Below are 22,126 nucleotides of genomic sequence, written 5' to 3' on the forward strand. Positions count from 1 at the left end.
TGTGATACACCACATTAACAAATTGAAGAATAAAAACCTACTGATCATCTCAATAGATGCAGAAAAAGCTTTTGACAAAATTTAACACAAATTTATGATTAAAACTCGCCAGAGGGCTTCCCTGGTGGCGCAATGGTTAAGAATCTGCCTGCCAATGCAGGGGACACGGGTTTGAGCCCTGGTCCAGGAAGATCCCACATGTCACGGAGCAACTAAGCCTGTGTGCTACACCTACTGAGCCTGCACTCTAGAGCCTGCAAGCCACAAGTACTGAAGCCCACGTACCACAACTACTGAAGCCCACGCACCTAGAGCCCGTGCTCCACAACAAGAGAAGCCACCACAGTGAGAAGGCTGTGCACCACAACAAAGAGTAGCCCCGGCTCGCCACAAGTAGAGAAAGCCCGCGTGCAGCAATGAAGACCCAGTTCAGCCAAAAACAAATAAATAAGTAAATGTATTAAAAAAAAAAAACTCTTCAGAAAGTGGGCATAGAGGGCATTATCAACATAATAAAGGCCCATATATGACAGACCCATGGCAACCATCATTCTCAATGGTGAAAAACTGAAAGCATTTACTCTAAAATCAGGAACAAGACAAGGATGTCCACTCTCACCACTCTTATTCAACATAGTTTTGGAAGCCCTAGCCACAGTAATCAGAAGAAAAAGAAATAAAAGGAATTCGACTTGGAAAAGAAGTAAAACTTTCACTGTTTGCAGATGACATGGTACTATACATAGAAAATGCTAAAGATGACACCAGAAAACTACTAGAGCTAATCAATGAATTTGGTAAAGTTACAGGATAAAAAATTAATGCACAGAAATCTCTTGTATTCCTATACACTAACAACGAAAGATCAGAAAGAGAAATTAAGGAAACAATCCCATTCACCATTGCAGCGAAAAGAATAAAATATCTAGGAATAAATCTACCTAAGGAGGTAAAAGACCTGTACTCAGAAAACTATAAGACACTGATGAAAGAAATCAAAGATGAGACAAACAGATGGAGAGATATACCATGTTCTTGGATTGGAAGAATCAATATTGTGAAAATGACTATACTACCCATAGCAGTCTACAGATTCAGCAATCCCTATCAAATTACCAATGGCATTTTTTATGGAACTAGAACAAAAAATCTTAAAATTTGTATGGAGACACAAAAGACCCCAAATAGCCAAAGCAATCTTGAGGAAAATAAAACGGAGCTGGGGCTTCCCTGGTGACGCAGTGGTTGAGAGTCCGCCTGCCGATGCAGGGGACGTGGGTTCGTGCCCCGGTCTGGAAGATCCCACATGCCGCAGAGCGGCTAGGCCCGTGAGCCATGGCCACTGAGCCTGTGTGTCCGGAGCCTGTGCTCTGCAACAGGAGAGGCCACAACAGTGAGAGGCCCAAGTACTGAAAAAAAAAAAAAAAAAACGGAGCTGGAGGAATCAGACTCCCTGACTTCAGACTATACTACAAAGCTACAGTAATCAAGACAGTATGGTACTGGCACAAAACAGAAATATAGATCAGTGAAACAGGATAGAAAGCCCAGAGATGAACCCACACACCTATGGTCAACTAATCTATGACAAAGGAGGCAAGAAAAAAAAAGTTATTTTCTGAGAATATTTTTTTTTAGGTGTGTGGCTATTCTTCATATTTGAGAAAATTTTCCTTTTTATGAATGACATTTTGATTTCAAAGGTTTAGTGAAAATTGAGAAATATTTGTCATCATTTTACATTGCAGAACATACACGGTATTTCTGGAAGCTTGTTATAAATTCAAAAAGCTGTTTTCCCCTTTTTTGTCTTCATTTGGACTAATTTCTCTACTATTGTTTCCACACTTACTGATTTCTTTCTTCCTGAAGATTTTTTCAGCTAGGCCTCTAGTGGTAAACTCTCAGTCTTTGATCCTCATTCTTAAATGATAGTTTAAGTGGACATAGGCACATTTTCTCCATTGACAGGTATTTTTGTTAGCATTTCGAAGATGCTGGACTATTGTCTTCTAGTTTCTGTAGTTCTTGGCACTTTCTGCTGACTTGATCCTTTACAGGTAATCTTCCTTTCTTTGTAATTGCTTTTAAGATTTTTCTCTTTATTTCTGGTGCTTCTAGTATCTAAATGTAGATTTACTTTTCCTGCTTGGGACTTGAAGTGCTTATGTCCAAGATTTTAGTTCTTTTCTCAAGTCTGACAATGATCAATTATTATCCCTTCAAATATTTTCTCCTTCAGGTTCTCTGATCTCTCCTTCTAGAATTTCAGTTCGATATACATTAGCTCTCCATGTCTCTTAAAGTGAGCTTCATTTTTCCACTTTTTAATCCCTCAGAGCACTGAGGGTACTCGTAACCATCTTCCAGTTCACTGATTGTACACCTAATTTGGTGACCATATTTTTCATTTCTAGAAATTGTTTGGTTCTATTTCACATCTCTTTCCATTTTTTGTCTTATTCTTTCCTTGTAATTTTTCATCCCTTCTTTTATATCTTTAGTTTATTTAAGCATACTTATTTTTTAGTCTTAGATTGTCTGGTAATCCCATCAGATATACATGATTGGTCTTAGGTGTCTGATTCTGCTTTCTTCATTAAGAAGCAAGAACGCCAATTTAGTTACAGAGATAGGTTGTCATGATTGTTATTCCATTTCATCCCTCTGATGGAAGTAACATAGTAATATGAATCTGTTAGTACTGATTTGTTTATACAGCAACTGGGTCAGTGGAAGAAATAATTTCGTATTAACTTGGATGCTCTCAAACATGCATGCTAAGAATATACATGCTTATATGCAGCCCCAAACCCTGTCTTTCTCTGTATGCACACCTCTGATTGCACCCAGGTTTCTACCAGATAACCTCCTCATGGCAACGTATACTCCTCTTTGGCTGTAGTCTACACTGCTGTCTACTTGCATCACCATATAAAACATATACCTCCATTTCTCTCTGTGTGTGTCTCTTTCCTCCTCTCCTCTCTCTCTTTCATCATGTTGTCATTCTATGGGGAGTAGAATAAATATCCTGGATTACCTTATTTGGTGAAAGACAAGTTCTACTTTTCTAATTACCACAGTGCTTGTGGGTTTTTGTTTGTTTCTTTGCTGGTGTATACAAACCAAATTTGATCCATCTGCAAAAATTTTTTTGATTAAAGCCTCCTTTTTAAAATTATTTCCACTTATTTATAAAGTACCATTAAGCCAAATTTTATATTTTCTCTTACGTCCATCATTTACTCCAAATGATTGTTTTAAATTTAACTCTCCTGAAAGGAGAACTATATTAGTTATCTATTGCTGTATAACAATGATCTTAAAATTTGTCATCTTAAAACAAACATTTATTATCTCAGTTACTAAGGGTCAGGAATTCAAGAATGGTTTAATTGGGTGATTTCCCTTGCAGGACAGGGCAAAACATGCATAAGACATTTGGTCCATGCCAAAAATCCTTGAAATTTGGTCCTGTCCAGAATGTCCATGAGCATATTTGGTTCATGCCACATGGTTTTGGACAGGACCAGATATCAAGGATCTTTTGGCATGGACCCAATGTCTTATGGACATTTTGGGCAGGACCAAATATGAACAAATATCAAGAGCCTTTTGGTGTGGACCAAAAGTTTTAGGGAGGTTTGGGGCAGGACCAAATGTCTGCAAACTGGATGATTCTAGCTCATGGTCACTCGTGAGGGTGCAGTCAAGCTCTTGGCTGGAACTGTAGTCATCTGAAGGCTTGACTAAGGTTGGAGGATTTGCTTTCAAGATGATTCACTTACACAGCTATTGGCAGGAGGTCTCAATTCCTTGCCACAAGGATCTCGCTATAGGACAGCTTGAGTGTCTTCACAGGATGGCAGCTGGCTTCTGCCAGAGGAAATGATGCCAGAGAGCAAGGAGGAAGCCATAAAACCTTTTATGATGTAGTCTCAGAATTTGCATTCTGTTACTACCACCACAGTTTGTTCTTTAAAAGCAAGTCATTTCTGTCCAGCCCACACTCAGGAAGGGAATTAAGTTCCAGCTCTTGAGGGGGATGTATTAGAGAATTCATGGACATATTTTGACCACGAGGGTGAGGGCAGCAGGGCAACTTTTGACTTTACATTTTTTCATGAGTTCCTTCTCCTCTCCTTCTGTTTACTTTTTCTTTGAGAACTAACATTAGAACCTTTTATTGTTCCAACATAATAGATTTTTTGTCTCTATTTTTCACTGAACATTTTTCTTTCTGTTTAATATTGTCCTTTAACAACTTTATGCATTGTTATATCATTTATGGTGAATTTTTTTTCTCATTTGTTTCATAATTTTGAGATCATCTTCAGGGGGAATTCCATATGGCTTTTGAGAGTGTGTCCTTCCGACAATGTTGGATTTTTTTTTCCCTGGGACCCCAGTGACCTCATTGTTTTCTATATATATTTGAACCCTAAACCTGAGTGAAGAAGAGGCCTTTTAAATTCTAAGAGGAAACATTTTTTCTCCTGTCCAGATCCCAGGCCGTGACACACAAATCCCTAGTCATCTGCTGCTAGTCCACTATTTTAATGAGGGTGTAGCCCTTTAAGGATTCTGGTTTTATGTGGGTGTTTGTTTTAACTCTTCTTCTACAGAGCTGTAACCTTTTCTTCTGTGCCCATGTAGGGGATAAAACTAAAGCCCTAGCTTACTGAGATTGGCCTTCCCCTAAGAGACAACTAGACTATTTGTCATTTTTACCATTCTGTTTTACATTTTCGTTTTTGCGTTTGGCTTCTGGACAAGTCTCTGACTGTTTATGAGCTTAGCTAGGCATTTAAAAGATTATTTAAAATTTTTTTTCCTGGTGTTAACTTTCAGGGTTTTCAGGTTATCTTATTTGCTGTATTGTGGGAACACACATCTCAAGAAGGCCTATCTTACTGGATGAGAGTAGGCTTACAAGCCACGGAAGTTAGTTTCTATATGGTTTATCCTCATTTAAGCTTAGTCTTGTCCCCGAAAGAATCTAAGTGAAATAGATTTCTCTCTTCCACCATTGTAAAATACAAGTACTCTGAACTACGCATCTTTACAAAGCTGTTAAGTTTAGGTAAATGGGAGATCGCTGTCTAGCACGTGATTTCATGGTTGGAATTTGATTCAGTTTCTAGAATAGTTTTTCCTGCCTAACTTAACTTCTTTATTCTAAAGTGATTTAATAGCGAGAAAGAGAAAACTATTTAAATGTTTTTCATAAGTCGAAAGATGTGCACAGAGGAAATATTCAAATATTATATGGTTAAGCTATGTATATTGATATGGAAAGATGTCCATGATAAGTGAAGAGGCAAGTTTCAGAATTGTATGTGTAATATGATTCCATTTATGTTTATGTGTTTGTGCACTACATACCTGTACTATATAAAACATGTATGCATTGAGTCATCTGGTAGACTATAGGCCAAACTATTGGTATTGTTTATTATTGAGTAATACTGGTTTGGATAAGGAAAAGACCTGTCTCTGTTGATTGGAATTTTTTTATATTGAACATGTATTAATTTTATATCTATAAAGCTAATAATTTTAGGGGAAAAGTATTGATTTTTAACCTAGTCAATGTTACATGTCAGTTTTTTTAAAAAGCTTTAATAAAAACTAGCTAAACGTCTTGGCCATGCTTTCTTTCTTTTAACATTTAAGAGGTAATATGATCAGGTGTAAACATGAAAATGTAATTAATTTCAGTGACTATTTCAATGTTTTATTCATTCCACAAACACTGAATAGCTTTTCCATGCCAGGCACTGTTCTAAACACTGGGGATACAATAAGCAAATCAGATTTTTTAAAATTCCTTCCCTCATGAAGCTTACTTTTTAGTAGAATTTAAGTATATTAAGTCTATTGCTTAGTGGAACTTGTAATCTTTGTCTCTTATTGAAAAACATACTTTGACTAATTTTATTAACATTAATTTTTTTCCTCTTATAGTAACGGGACCTCTGTCAGAACTGCAAATTGCATATGTTAGCAGAGAAACACTACAGGTAAATTCAATGTTAATTAAAAAGTAATGTTCTTTATTAAATTAAATGTTTAATTATTGTGCATTACCTGTTAAGCAGAGTAAGGATTTAAATATTCTAGTTTGGTAAACTCTTGAATTTAATACATTTCAAAGTTGTGTAGTAAACTCAAATTATATTTGCAAATAAACACGTTAAAGCTTCAGTATCATAATGTACCTCCTAAAATTTAAGCACTATGGATTGGTTATTTATTTTTATGTTCCTCTTAATACCAAAGAAAAGCTTGAAAATTAAGCATTCTTATGGGATTGAAACTCATTCTGATACAAATTGGATATTTACTTTTAAAAAGTTATTTCAAACTATTTGCAGAGTTTAGTGAAAATTATTTCTCTTAGGAAAATTAGTGGTTCAGACTGAGCTCCGCCTCTCATTTTCTCGATTCTTTTATCTTTTCGGATACTCTGGTAAAATAAAATGATTATCACTAGTGCTTTCTGTGATGAGTAAATAAATAAGACAGAATACTACTCATTGATGACTTTAAATCCCAAAGGGTGTCTGTAGTAAAGTCTTGTTAATTTTTCTTTTTTTTTTGAAACTCCAGGGATTATACTATCTTCACAGTAAAGGAAAAATGCACAGGGATATAAAGGTATATATCATATGTTTACCTAATGGCCCTTTCTTCATTTTTAAATATTCTGACCCCAAACTGTTGAGCAAAATTGTATCAGTTATTCTGTTTGATGAATTTGTTATCTTAATATGTTACTATAATAAAATTGAGTGATACTTTGAAGGGTTTATTAATTTTTTTAAAGCAACTCTATTGAGATACAGTTCACATACAATAAAATTCACCCTTTTAAAGTGTACAATTGTGGATTCATGTTTTAATAACACATTTTAGCTTATTTGTAGTTATTTATTTATAAAATGCAAATTAGGTCCATAGCTTCCATTAAGTTACAGTCTTTAGGAAGTTTCATGCTTTGAATATTGTAGTAAACTTTGGCAATCTTAAGGAACTGTCATTAATAATGTATAAAAATGGATAAACTAAGCCTTGACCTTTTCTGCTGGTCTTTAACTGGCAGAGGAGAGCAGGTACACGGGCCATGCTGTGGTAAACCACCCCTATCCTGGGACTCTGAGGTTATTTCCAAAGATACTGCCGTCTTCCCAGCCTGGATATTTTCTCTGTTGTTTATTTTTTCTTTTCTTTTCTTCTTCCTCATTCATCTTACCTCCTGCTTTTTCTTTCCCCCTTTTGTTTTCTCTAACATAAAGGTTCTAACCCTTTTTTGCAGGGGATGTGGGTGTGGGAATCATGTGCTCTTTGAGTCTGATGAAAGCCATGGACTCTCTCCTCCAAAAATGCTCTTGTGCACATGCCTTCAAATTTTGCATGAAATTTCAGTGGACTCTCAGATCACCTGCTGAGATCCTCTACCCTAAGTATTGTTCATAAACCACTTAAAAGACATAAGCAAAGAGCCTTGGATTCAAAGGTGGGAGAGATCCTAAGAAGATAAGTGTATCAAGAAAGATTCTGTGTCATTGGCACTTAAATGATCTGGAAGGATTGATAGATTTTTGTCAGAAATGGAAGTTGGAATGCCTTCTAAGCAGAAGGAACAGTGTGAGCAAAGATACAGAGGTCAGAAAGTGTGGGGTCATTTTAGGGGGTATAAAGGCTGTACCATATAATTGAAGAGAAGAGAATGTAGGAGAGTGATAAGAGATGGTGTTGGCCAGGAGGTTTGGTGCTCCACTATGCAAGAACTCGTGCGCTGGACTTCAGAGTTTGGGCCTAATTGGATAGATTCTAGCCATCACCACTATTTCTACCCTGTCTAAGCCACCATTATATTATATCTCACCTGGACTTCTGGACTAGCCTTCTAACTGGTTTCCCTGCTCCCATTCTTGAGTGATCCTACAGTCAGTTCTCTACCTCACACCAAAGTGACCTTTGTAAATCAGATCTTGTCACTCTCCTGCTTATAAACCACGGTTGGCTTCCCACCATACTCAGTACAGTATTCAGATGTTTTTACCGTGGCCATTAAGGTTATGCATGATCTGGCCCCTGCTTTCCTCTCCGACCTCATTTCATACTCTTCTTCATTTTACTCATTCTGTTCTAGGCACACTAAACTTGGAGTTCCTGGAATATGTTGAGTTCATTCTGGTTCCAGGACTTTGTATTTGCTGTTACCTCTTTCTGGAATGTTCTTCTAGATTTTGGCATGACTCTGCACCCTCTCTTCAACTAGATCTCTGCTTAAATATTCCTGCCTTAGGGAGGCCTTCCCTTCCTGCTTTATCTTCAGAGTGCTTATCTCTACCTGGCTTTGAATCATTTATTGGTTCATTCATTCGTGTGTGTGTGTGTGTGTGTGTGTGTGTGTGTGTGTGTGTGTGTATGTGTATTTGTTTTTAGATTTTCTTTCTCTCCTGCTTAGATGTAAACTCCTTGAGAGCTGGAACTTTTTCATTACTATAACCCCAGAGCTTCAAGTAGCATCTGGTTGCTAGTAGTCTCAGGGAGAGAGGGATGAATGGACACCTAGATGGATGGATGGAAGAATGCATTATAAGTGCAGGTGACATGATATAAACTGTAATTTAGAAAAATTAATCTGGAGCTGGGGAAAGACCAAACTGAAGACTCTGGCAGAAGTCTAGATAGCTAGGGCCTGATTCAAGTTGAAATCCCTACTCTAGTTTCTTTTTCCTTTTTCTCATTTCTCCCATTACTCCTTAGAGTTGCAGTAATATCAAGGGGTGCAGGTTTGGGTTATTTCTTCCTCTTTTGGGGGCTGGAAGGGGCTTCCTAGTATTTGTTACCCCGACCTTATACTTACAAAATTGATTGCATCCTGAACCATAGCGGATTACTTTTGCTTCCTCATTTAAAAGTTGCCCAGAGGCGGGACAGGGGTGGGGAGCCTGTAGTACCTTTGAGAGGCAGTATTTCTACCTCCTCCAAAAGCTCTCAGTTTTTTGAAGATGAAGTCATTATTATCACCTTCTTCTTTGAGCTTAGGTCAAGAAGCAAAAGTGGATAAAAATGCTGCTAGGTCATGCAAACAGGTGACATTTTAATTCTGTGGGACTGTGCCTAGTTGTTTATGTATTGAATGGCCCCATACTCTGGGCAGAGACACATTAGGATAGACAGCCCCACAGACTAAGTAGTAAGGTTCAGTCTTACACATTAGCATTGGTTCAACTGATGTTAAGTACCTAGAAAGGGAGATGTGTTTTGGTGGATTTGGACAGGAAATGGCAATGAAGTTTAACATGTAATTCAAGGAACTGAATAATGCCATTGTAAGGTAACAGTTTAGTATAGTGACAGCACTTAATCAGTAAGAAAATAGCATTCAGATTAAAACTAATATGCCACTTTCATAATAACATTCATATTATTTTAATAGCAGCTTTTTGCAAGGCAGAACATTATGTAGGGATAGTCAAATTGCCTAAAAAGTGGACAGTAAATTTTCCTATGAATGTAATGGTTTAACATTTTAATTGGGCCTACTATAAATCGTCAGTATTTCTAGGGTTAAGCCTGCCACTTGTGATTATTTTAAATATATATATTTAATCTTCTATATGTGCTTTCTGATAAAATGTTTCCTACTTTAACTAAAATGTTCTCACTTTGAAGGGAGCTAACATTCTGTTAACGGATAATGGTCATGTGAAATTAGGTAAGTAAATTTTAATTTCGTCACTTGCACAAATTTATTCCAAAACATAGTAAGTTTATGTTTTCCTCTCCAGGACTAGGTTTCCCCTCCCTCAGCAGCATCTATATATCTTTAGGTGGAAATCTCACTGCGGGACATGACATATGTAATCTCTCTGTATCTATTTCTTCTTCTCTTAAGTGGGGATAAAGTCTATCCTTCACATGGGACAGATTCATTATAAAGATATAGTGAAATAATATCCCTTAAAAATTCTTTCACCTCTAACCCTAGGAGTGGGACTTCTAGTAAGAAATCTATACGAGATTACCTTGTGACCAAAAAATAAGGCAAACAAACAAAAGCCAAAAACTCAGTAATGCAAAAAATCCTACCTGCTTACACAAGCTTTTAAAATGAAACACTGTATTAGTTATATAAGAACGTAATTTAGATGCTGAATCGTGCTTTATTTGAAACTGTAACTTTTATTTTGTAACTTTTGATTGTCAAGTTATCAAAATAGTTCAATACCTAAATAATAACTTAATCTGAAAGTTTAAGACAGGAAACATGTACAGTATAGTAACTTTATAAACAAAGTTATGTCTGTTAGATATTAAATGAAGTATTTAATAACAAATATGAAAATTATTTTGAACTACATATCACTATAAAATCAAAATTCAAGCAAATATTTATCTTCTAAAAATATGATTAAACTATTTTGACCTATAGCCTATAATAGGGACTAATCAGATTTAAAAGTATCATAATTTACGTATAATAAAATTTTCCTAAGCTACCTCTAAATATGAGAAAAGCAGTTATCTAACTGTTGATGGCTTAGTGAACAGTTTCCATCTGCAATTTAAAATTTGTGTCAATATTATGTGCCTTACTCAAAGGCATCCTATATATAATATGTCTTAGTTTATAAAGATTTAGAAATCATCATTAAAAAAACTAGAAAATATTAGAACTCAATATACTTAAAAAATAGCAACATAAAAATAAACTGACATAAAAATAAATTTCTTGATAGTGATTGTTATTGGTATTAGAATATATTGCTAAGGTAAGATTTTGGGGAATATTCTGTTTGTCTTTTCACGGTAGATAGATTTACCAATAGAGATTTTGTTTTTTTTAATGTCAGTTGTTATGTGTCTGGCAGGAAGTGAATGGAATGTATTCCTACTTAAGGTCCCTTCCAGTGATTTTCCTTGAATTTCAGGTCCTGGGAATTAGAAATTATAACATTAAATCTGGCAGGTTAGATTCTCTCAGTTGTCTCTTCCTCATCAAAATTATTTGATCTTGACTTTTGTTGTCATTTGATTCATGTGGGGATGTATGGGAATCCATTTGGCTATCATACGCACTATTTTGTGATATTTTAATGCTAGTCCATTAGAGTTACAAATTTTAATGTGATGTTTGAGAATATCTCATTTCTGTGAAATTAATTTAATGGAAATAATTATATGTTACTTTTAAATAATTTTACTTTATTTTATTTTCTAAACGTGTCTCTTTTTTTAATAGCTGATTTTGGAGTGTCTGCTCAGATAACAGCTACAATTGCCAAACGGAAGTCTTTCATTGGTACACCATATTGGTAATTGTATTTTAATTGATAATTTAACTTTTTGTTTTTCTATCATTATTGTATGCAGTGTTTATTAAAAAATAGACTGAATGGTCAAAATTATTAGGACTAAAACAGATTAAGGAAGTCAGCAACAGGCTAAGTAATTTAGGCATATATACTTTTGGATGAATTACAATACATAGCCATAGAATATTCTCCATACTATTTTTTTTTTTTAACATCTTTATTGGGGTATAATTGCTTTACAATGGTGTGTTAGTTTCTGCTTTATAACAAAGTGAATCAGTCATACATAAACATATGTTCCCATATGTCTTCCCTGTTGCGTCTCCCTCCCTCCCACCCTCCCCATCCCACCCCTCCAGGCTGTCACAAAGCACCGAGCCAATATCCCTGTGCCATGCGGCTGCTTCCCACTAGCTATCTACCTTACTGCGCTACCATATGACCCAGCAATCCCACTACTGGGCATATACCCTGAGAAAACCAAAATTCAAAAAGAGTCATGTACCAAAATGTTCATTGCAGCTCTATTTACAATAGCCCAGAGATGGAAACAACCTAAGTGCCCGTCATCGGATGAATGGATAAAGAAGAAGTGGCACATATATACAATGGAATATTACTCAGCCATAAAAAGAAACGAAATTGAGCTATTTGTAATGAGGTGGATAGACCTAGAGTCTGTCATACAGAGTGAAGTAAGTCAGAAAGAAAAAGACAAATACCGTATGCTAACACATATATATGGAATTTAAGAAAAAAATGTCATGAAGAACCTAGGGGTAAAGCAGGAATAAAGACGCAGACCTCTTAGAGAACGGACTTGAGGTTATGGGGAGGGGGAAGGGTGAGCTGTGACAGGGCGAGAGAGAGTCATGGGCATATACACTCCATACTATTTTTTATTATGTGGAAAGGGCTTCAAAGATTGATATGCTTTTAGGAACCTTGATATAGTTCCAGTTTTGCCAAAAAAAAACCCAACTCCTGGTCCTACACATATTACATGTATTTTCACAGATTAGTCTGTATTCTGACGAATTTTTTAACATTATCTTATTCACAGTATTCCCTAGCTCAAAACTTTTTGACATATCTTGGTTGCACACAAGATCAAGTACATATTTCTTGGCATTTGGAGTCTTCCGGTGTCTGGCCTCTGTCTGCCTCATTAACTTTATTTTTTTTTAATTAATTTATTTTATTTATTTATTTTTGGCTGTGTTGGGTCTTCGTTGCTGTGCACGGGCTTTCTCTAGTTGCTGCGAGTGGGGGCTGCTCTTCTTTTTGGTCCATGGGCTTCTCATTGCGGTGGCTTCTCTTGTTGCAGAGCACAGGCTCTAGGCACGGGCTTCAGTAGTTGTGGCGCGTGGGCTTAGTTGCTTCGCGTCATGTGGGATCCTCCCAGACTAGGGATCGAACCCGTGTCCCCTGCATTGGCAGGCGGATTCTTAACCACTGCACCACCTGGCAAGTCCCTGCCTCATTAATTTTAAGTTCTACTAGTTTCCTCCACAGACCTTCCTCTCTAGCCATGTTTTTGTCTGCTGGGTGTTCTTTGATCATTGTATACAAACTATCTTATTCATGCATTTATTTGTTCAATAAATGTTTTTACCACTTACTATGTGCCAGATATGCTGTTAGTCATTGTGCATATAGTGGTGGATAGGTATAGAGCTTTTTAGCACACATGATTCCCTTGAAGTAAGGGCACTCTGGAAATCTTAACATTCTTCAGCTTAAGTGCTACCATTCCTCCCCCAGTGCCCTCCTGATCTGCCTCCTCAGCAGTGGGATAGCACTAATCTAGATGACTTCTTTTCATGTTTAAGATATGATGTATACCATTTTTGATATTTGTCTTTTTATCAAACAGGTACATACTTTAAAAGTCAAATACTGCTAAAGAGACAGATAAATTCTTCTAGTTGTGTCTTCTGCCATCTGTAGCATTATTATTATTTATAGGCTTTTTGTTACAATAGGTGAAGATTTTATTAATAGTTCTCATCATTCAGTCTTCTTATCCTTTCAGTGTACTTGCTGAGTCAATTATTATACTACTTTACACTTAACTGTCTTTAAAATTTTTTCTTATATCTAATAATTCTTTTATTTGCTTAGTTTGTATTTTTTATCCTTGGCCAAGACTTCCATACCTCCCCATATTCTGCAGTCTGAAAGATGCCTCTATATAATTTTCCAAGCCATAAATAGTCCTGATTTGGGGAGGTTTTATTTGCTTTGTTTTAATTTGTTTTGTTTTGTTTTTATTAAAGTTAAGTCTTCCTGGGGTCCTCCTCCCTCCTATTCCAATCTGAAATGTTTATTTTCTAGGATTTTTCCATAGCTTCGCCTTGGGAATTCATTTCCTGGAATCCAGGTCTTCTTCCTCCTTCATAAATTTCTCCCTCTCTCACGTTTTGATAAATTCCTGAGAAATTTGAGGGGTAAAAATTTTTGAGACTCTGCATGTCTAGCCTCACACACACACGATTGATAATTTGGATGAATATGGCATTCTAGGTTGGAATTTTTGAAGCATTGCTCTAGTGTCTTTTCTCTGATGTTGATGGGAACTGTGGTGCCATTATGACACATGATTTTTATTTTTAACATCTTTATTTGAGTATAATTGCTTTACAATGTTCTATTAGTTTCTGCTGTATAACAAAGTGAATCAGCTATACGTTTACATGTATCCCCATATCCCCTCCTTCTTGCATCTCCCTCCCACCCCTCTAGGTGGTCACAAAGGACCGAGCTGATCTCCCTGTGCTATGCAGCTGCTTCCCACTAGCTATCTATTTTACATTTGGAAGTGTACACATGTCAGTGGTACTCTCTCACTTTGTCCCAGCTTACCCTTCCCCCCGCCATGTCCTCAAGTCCATTCTCTATGTCTGCGTCTTTATTCCTATCCTGCCCCTAGGCTCATCAGAACCATTTTGTTTTTTTAGATTCCATATAAATGTGTTAGCATATGGTATTTGTTTTTCTCTTTCTGACTTACTTCACTCTGTATGACAGACTCTAGGTCCATCCACCTCACTACAAATAGTTCAATTTCGTTTCTTTTTATGGCTGAGTAATATTCCATTGTATATATCTGTCACATCTTCTTTATCCATTCATCTGTCAATGGACACTTAGGTTGCTTCCATGTCCTGGCTATTGTAAATAGTGCTACAGTGAACATTGTGATACACGTCTCTTTTTGAATTATGGTTTTCTCAGGGTATATGCCCAGTAGTGGGATTGCTGGTCATATGGTAGTTCTATTTTAGTTTTTTAAGGAACCTCCATACTGTTTTCCATATCAGTGGCTGTATCAATTTCCATTCCCACCAACAGTCCAAGAGGATTCCCTTTTCTCCACACCCTCTCCAGCATTTATTGTTTGTAGATTTTTTGATGATGGCCATTCTGACAGGTGTGAGGTGATACCTTATTGTAGTTTTGATTTCCATTTCTCTAATGATTAGTGATGTTGAGCATCCTTTCATGTGTTTGTTGGCAATCTGTATATCTTCTTTGGAGAAATGTCTATTTAGGTCTTCTGGCCATTTTTGGATTGGGTTGTTTGTTGTTTTGACATTGAGTTTCATGAGCTGCCTTGTATTTTTGGAGATTAATCCTTTGTCAGTTGCTTCATTTGCAAATATTTTCTCCCATTCTGCGGGTTGTCTTTTCGTCTTTTTTATGGTTTCCTTTGCTATGCAAAAGCTTTTAAGTTTCATTAGGTTCTGTTTGTTTATTTTTATTTCCATTTCTCTAAGAGGTAGGTCAGAAAGGATCTTGCTGTAATTTATGTCATAGAATGTTCTGCCTATCTTTTCCTCTAAGAGTTTTATAGTGTCCAGTCTTACATTTAGGTCTTTCATCCATTTTGAGTTTATTTTTGTGTACGGTGTTAGGGAGTGTTCTAATATCATTCTTTTACATGTAGCTGTCCAGTTTTCCCAGCACCACTTATTGAAGTGGCTGTCTTTTCTCCATTGTATACCCTTGCCTCCTGTGTCATAGATTAGTTGACCATAGGTGCGTGGGTTTATCTCTGGGCTTTCTATCCTGTTCCATTGATGTATATTTCTGTTTTTGTGCCAGTACCATACTGTCTTGACTACTGTAGCTTTGTAGTATAGTCTGAAGTTAGGGAGCCTGATTCCTCCAGCTCCATTTTTCTTTCTCAAGATTACTTTGGCTATTCGGGGTCTTTTGTGTTTCCATACAAATTGTGAAATTTTTTGTTCTAGTTCTGTGAAAAATGCCATTAGTAGTTTGATAGGGATTGATTTGAATCTGTAGATTGCTTTGAATAGTAGAGTCATTTTCACAATGTTGATTCTTAATCCAAAAACATGGTATAATCTCTCCATCTGTTTGTATCATCTTTAATTTCTTTCATCAGTGTCTTATAGCTTTCTGCATACAGGTCTTTTGTCTCCTTAGGGAAGGTTTATTCCTAGGTATTTGATTCTTTTTGTTGCAATGGTAAATGAGAGTGTTTCCTTAATTCCTGTTTCAGATTTTTCATCAATAGTATATAGAAATGCAAGAGATTTCTGTGTATTAATTGTGTATCCTGCTACTTTACCAAATTCATGGACTAGCTCTGGTAGTTTTCTGGTAGCATCTTTAGGATTCTCTATGTATAGTATCATGTCATCTGCAAACAGTGACAGTTTTACTTCTTCTTTTCCGATTTGGATTCCTTTTATTTCTTTTTCTTCTCTGATTGCTGTGGCTAAAACTTCCAAAACTATGTTGAATAATAGTGGTGAGAGTGGGCAACCTTGTCTTCTTCCTGATCTTAGTGGAAATGGTTTCAGTTTTTCAGCATTGAGAATGATGTTGGCTGTGGGTTTGTCATATATGGCCCTTATTATGATGAGGTAAGTTCCCTCTGTGTCTACTTTGTGGAGAGTTTTTATCATAAATGTGTGTTGAATTTTGTCAAAAGCTTTTTCTGCATCTGTTGAGATTATCATATGGTTTTTATCCTTCAATTTGTTAATATGGTGTATCACATTGATTTATTTGCATATATTGAAGAATCCTTGCATTCATGGGAGAAACCCCACTTGATCATGGCGTATGATCATTTTAATGTGTTGTTGGATTCTGTTTGCTAATATTTTGTTGAGGATTTTTGCATCTATGTTCATCAGTGATATTGGCCTGTAGTTTTCTTTTTTTGTGATATCTTTGTCTGGTTTTGATATTAGGGTGATGGTGGCCTCGTAGAATGAGTTTGTGAGTGTTCTACCCTCTGCTATATTTTGGAAGAGTTTGAGAAGGATAGGTATTAGCTCTTCTCTAAATGTTTGATAGAATTCGCCTGTGAAGCCATCTGGTCCTGAACTATTGTTTGTTGAAGATTTTTCATCGAAGTCTCAATTTCAGTGCTTGTGATTGGTCTGTTTATATTTTCTGTTTCTTCCTGGTTGTCTTGGAAGGTTGTGCTTTTCTAAAAATTTGTCCACTGTTTCCAGGTTGTCCATTTTATTGGCATAGAGTTGCTTGTAGTAGTCCCTTATGATGCTTTGTATTTCTGCAGGGTCTGTTATTACTTCTCCTTTTTCATTTCTAATTCTGTTGATTTGAGTCTTCTCCCTTTTTTTCTTGATGAGTCTGGCTAATGGTTTATCAATTTTGTTCATCTTCTCAAAAACCAGCTTTTGTTTTTATTGATCTTTGGTATTGTTGCCTTCATTTCTTTTTCATTTATTTCTGGTCTTATCTTTATGATTTCTTTCCTTCTGCTAACTTTGGAGTTTTTTTGTTCTTCCTCTAATTGCTTTAGGTGTAAGGTTAGGTTGTTTATTTGAGATTTTTGTTTTTTCTTGAGGTAGGATTGTATTGCTATAAACTTCCCTCTTAGAACTGCTTTTGCTGCATTCCATAAGTTTTGGGTCGTCGTGTTTTCATTGTCATTTGTTTCTAGGTATTTTTTGATTAGCTCTTTTTCTTCCTCAGTGATCTCTTGGTTATTTAGTAGCATATTGTTTAGCCTCCATGTTTTTGGATTTTTTACAGTTTTTTTCCTGTTATTTCTATCTAGTCTCTTAGCATTGTGGTCAGAAAAGATACTTCATATGATTTCAATTTTCTTAAATTTACCGAGGCTTGATTTGTGACCCAAGATATGATCTATCCTGCAGAATGTTCCATGAGCACTTGAGAAGAAAGTATATTCTGTTGTTTTTGGATGGATAGTCCTATAAATATCAATTAAGTCCATCTTGTTTAATATGTCATTTAAAGCTTGTTTTCCTTATTTATTTTCATTTTGGATGATCTGTCCATGGTGAAAGTGGGGTGTTAAAGTCCCCTACTATGAATGTGTTACTGTTGATTTCCCCTTTTCTGGCTGTTAACATTTTCCTTATGTATTGAGGTGCTCCTATGTTGGGTGCATAAATATTTACAATTGTTAAATCTTCTTCTTGGATTGAGCCCTTGGTCATTATGGAGTGTCCTTCTTTGTCTCTTGTAATGGTCTTTATTTTAAAGTCTATTTTGTCTGATATGGAACTGCTGCTCCAGCTTTCTTTTGATTTCCATTTGCATGGAATATTTTTTTCCATCCCCTCACTTTCAGTCTGTATGTGTCCCTAGGTCTGAGGTGAGTCTCTTGTAGACAGCATATATATGGGTCTTGTTTTTGTATCCATTCAGCCAGTCTGTGTCTTTTGGTTGGAGCATTTAATCCATTTACATTTAAGGAAATTATCGATATATATGTTCCTATTACCATTTTCTTAATTGTTTGGGGTTGTTTTTGTAGGTCTTTTCCTTCTCTTGTGTTTCCTCCCTAGGGACGTTCCTTTAGCATTTGTTGTAGAGCTGGTTTGGTGGTGCTGAATTCTCTTAACTTTTGCTTGTTTGTAAAGGTTTTAATTTCTCTATTGAATCTGAATGAGATCCTTGCTTGGTAGAGTAATTTTGGTTGTAGGTTTTTCCCTTTCATCACTTTAAATATGTCCTGCCACTCCCTTCTGGCTTGCAGAGTTTCTGCTGAAAGATCAGCTGTTAACCTTAAGGGAATTCCCTTGTATGTTATTTGTTGCTTTTCCCTTGCTGCTTTTAATATTTTTTCTTTGTATTTAATTTTTGATAGTTTGATTAATGTATGTCTTGCCATGTTTCTCCATGGATTTATCCTGTAATGGACTCTCTGTGCTTCCTGGACTTGATTGACTACTTCCTTTCCCATATTAGGGGAGTTTTCAACTATAATCTCTTCAAATATTTTCTCAGTCCCTTTCTTTTTCTCTTCTTCTTCTGGGACCCCTATAATTCAAATGTTGGTGCATTTAATGTTGTCCCAGAGGTCTCTGAGACTGTCTTCAATTCTTTTCATTCGTTTTTCTTTATTCTGCTCTGTGGTAGTTATTTCCATATTTTATCTTCCAGGTCCCTTATCTGTTCTTCTGCCTCAATTATCCTGCTATTGATTCCTTCTAGAGAATTTTAATCTCATTTATTGTGTTGTTCATCACTGTTTCTTTGCTCTTTAGTTCTTCTAGATCCGTGTTAAACGTTTCTTGTATTTTCTGCATTCTATTTCCAAGATTTTGGATCATCTTTACTATCATTACTCTGAATTCTTTTTCAGGTAGACTGCCTGTTTCCTCTTCATTTGTTTGGTGTGGTGGGTTCTTACCTTTCTCCTTCATCTGTTGCGTATTTCTCTGTCTTCTCATTTTGCTTAACTTAATGTGTTTGGGGTCTCCTTTTTGCAGGCTGCGGGTTTGTAGTTACCGTTTTTTTTTGGTGTCTGCCCCCATTGGGTAAGGTTGGTTCAGTGGGTTGTGTAGGCTTCCTGGTGGAGGGGACTGGTGCCTGTGTTCTGGTGGATGAGGCTGGATCTTGTCTTTCTGGTGGGCAGGACCACGTCCGGTGGTGTGTTTTGGGGTGTCTGTGAGCTTATTATTATTTTAGGCAGCCTTTCTGCTAGTAGGTGGGGTTGTGTTCCCATCTTGCTAGTGGTTTGGCATAGGGTGTCCAGCACTGGAGTTTGCAGGTTGTTGAGTTGTTGAGACCTGGGTCTTAGCATTGAAACAGAGATCTCTGAGAGCTCTCGCTGATTGATATTATGTGGGACCAGGAGGTCTCTGGTGGTCCAATGTCCTGAACTTGGCTCTCCCACCTCAGATGCTTAAGCTTGACACCCAGCTGGAGCAGCAAGACCCTGTCAGCCACACAGCCAAGAGGGCTCCGCTCACATCACCTTACTTTTCCCTCTTGCCACTGGACTATGTGTGGACCACCGCCCCATCCTCATCACAGAGGGATGCTTTCATATAGGTAGATGTGGAAGGAATGCGTCACACACTGGTGGAGAGGTGGGGGGGCTGGCAGCTGATGGGCTCCAAAACTGGCTGAAACTGTCGACACATGATATTTGAATGTAACCCCTCCCTACTAGAATCTTTTTGATGGTTTGGTATTACATGGTAGTGTACTTCAGAATATTTTTGTTTGTTCTTTTGTCATTTTTACTTTTTTTTTTTTTTTTTTTTTTTTGCCGTACGCGGGCCTCTCACTGCTGTGGCCTCTCCCTTTGCGGAGCACAGGCTCCGGACGTGCAGGCTCAGCAGCCATGGCTCACAGGCCCAGCCGCTCTGCGGCATGTGGGATCTTCCCAGACCGGGGCATGAACCCATGTCCCCTGCATCAGCAGGCGGACTCTCAACCACTGCACCACCAGGGAAGCCCTGTCATTTTTACTTTTATTCATTGTACTTGGCATTTGTGCTTTTCAATCAGGATTCGTGCCTTTCAGTTCTGGGAAGTATTCTTGCATTACTTCTTTGATAATTTCTTTGCTTTACTTTTTCCTTCTCTCTCTTTCTGAAACTCATTAGTTATATCTTGGATCACTTGGATTAATCCATTAATTTTCTGTCACTTTTTAAAAGTCATTTTTGTTCTTATTTCTATAAGATTTCCAAAGCTTTTGAGACTCATGCTTTCATGATGGAGGCTTCCCTCAAATGTCTAGTAACCCTTTTCTTCTGGTTTACATTGAAGAGCAAGGCACTTAAAGCTGATTTGTAGCCGTGTGTGCATGGGATGTAGCATGTAAACCCAGTTTTTAGTGTCCTGGAAATGAGTAAGTGAAGGAAGCTGAGGAACTCATTGTTATACGCAGACTTCTACTGCTCGCAGCGCCTGCTCCCCTTTGTTCCTGATATGTCTGAGTCTGAAGCCCCTCGTCCAGTTTCTGTTGGTCTTTATCCAGTAGGAATGGGGAAGGAGTAATTGCTGGGCCTTAACAGATGAGAAGAGGAATCTGGTGGACTAACTATTCATTATTTAGACTTGACATTTGCAAATATACCTGTTTTCAACCTCAGGCTTAACTCTGCTTTTGTAAGTTTGTAACCCTAATTTGTCAGCCTTTCTGGGATTCTTAGGGGCTGAGAACCAGCTAGTTGGAACCTAGTCATCAGTAAAGTAGTAACTGACGTACATTAAATTTTACATATTTCTGGGGTTCTTGGCTTGCTAGTTGGTCTTGTCCTCTACACACACTTAGGTTTGTCCTTCCTCCTATTTGCCACATCATTTACTATTATTTCATTTCCAGTCCAAATATGTCTTCTGGATTTTTCAAAGGTGATACGTTTATATTTCTCTTTTTTGTTCTTATTTTTCGGGGTTGATTTCTGAGAGGAATAAGAGCTTAAAGAGCTATCTGTTATTATTTTTAGATACTCTGTCTCCTCAGTTTGATTTTAAACATCTGGAGGAACTCTCATTGAATCTCCAGGGTCTAGCATGATTCTCTACACATGCTTAGTAAATGTTTGTTGATGATAACTGATCTCCAACTGAAGCTTCAGAGATAAAAAACTAATGTCATTCTTCTAATGATAGAGTAGGTAGTATCTTGGGAGCATGTGAAATTGCGAATTAGGCAAAATAATGTTTTGGAACACTCCGACTCTTCAACTCTCTCTAGTATCATGTCTTTCCCACCTAAACTCTAGGGATATAGGATAGAATGGAATCTCTCATTCATTGTGACTAAGGTTGGCAGTTATTCAGTTAATCAAAAAAGTCTGTGGAATTGGCAAATCTCAAAATTAATACACTACACATGTACCTTAAACATTTTATTTCAATTTAAGTATGTGAGTGTACTTTTTTTTTTTCCCCCAATCATTTGATGTAGGACCAAGGCCTTTCCTTTGCGTAGATAACTAGTTAGATGTAAATCATCCACATTTCCTGGTTTGTGTTTCTCTAAAATGCAGCCACATACAAAGCATGTGACTTTTCCAGTCAGGTTTATTGAGGTATAAATTTAGACTCATTAGGTGTACAGTTCTATGAACTTTGAGACACTCTGTGGTAGTGAAAAATGCCACCACAATCCGTGTAAAACATAGGTTCCCATCACCCAGGAAAGTTTCCTTTTGTGCCCTTCTCGTAAATTCTTTTGGCCCGTCTCTAGCCTCTGGCAACACCTGATCTGTCTCTACAGTTTTGCCTTTCCCCCAGTGTCATACAGATGGAATTATGCAGTCTGTAGCCTTCCTAATCTTTTACAGCTATCATTTTCTTAACCTCATTTGCCAGATTTTTTTGTTTTTTTTGTCTTTAGAAACTTGTCTTTAACAAGTTTTTCTAAAACATACACTTTAATTTTCATAACAGCTTACTCTTTTTACCTTCACAATAAATTAGTTTTTATTATATTTAATTAGATTATTTATAATAACAAACATAACAAATAAACAGGTTCAGAGATGACTCAGTTGATTGCGGTAAGCATG

The 22,126-nt window shown here is 36.9% G+C and overlaps 1 protein-coding gene across 4 annotated transcripts in view; it reads left to right on the top strand.

The window, feature by feature from the left end:
• Nucleotides 1–22,126, top strand: part of MAP4K3 (mitogen-activated protein kinase kinase kinase kinase 3) — a 192,847-nt gene that overhangs the window by 109,687 nt on the left and 61,034 nt on the right. For all 4 annotated transcript variants that reach the window (XR_009521463.1, XM_060026758.1, XM_060026759.1 and 1 more), the window contains 4 exons: nucleotides 5,971–6,026; nucleotides 6,616–6,663; nucleotides 9,694–9,736; nucleotides 11,264–11,336. Coding sequence is in view for 3 of the 4 variants with exons in the window: in XM_060026758.1 (XP_059882741.1) it covers nucleotides 5,971–6,026; nucleotides 6,616–6,663; nucleotides 9,694–9,736; nucleotides 11,264–11,336 (220 nt within the window). In the remaining variant the exon portion in view is untranslated. The remainder of the gene's footprint in view (nucleotides 1–5,970; nucleotides 6,027–6,615; nucleotides 6,664–9,693; nucleotides 9,737–11,263; nucleotides 11,337–22,126) is intronic.

Source organism: Delphinus delphis, chromosome 12 (assembly GCF_949987515.2).
Source record: "Delphinus delphis chromosome 12, mDelDel1.2, whole genome shotgun sequence".
In the NCBI taxonomy this organism is placed as follows: domain Eukaryota; kingdom Metazoa; phylum Chordata; class Mammalia; order Artiodactyla; family Delphinidae; genus Delphinus; species Delphinus delphis.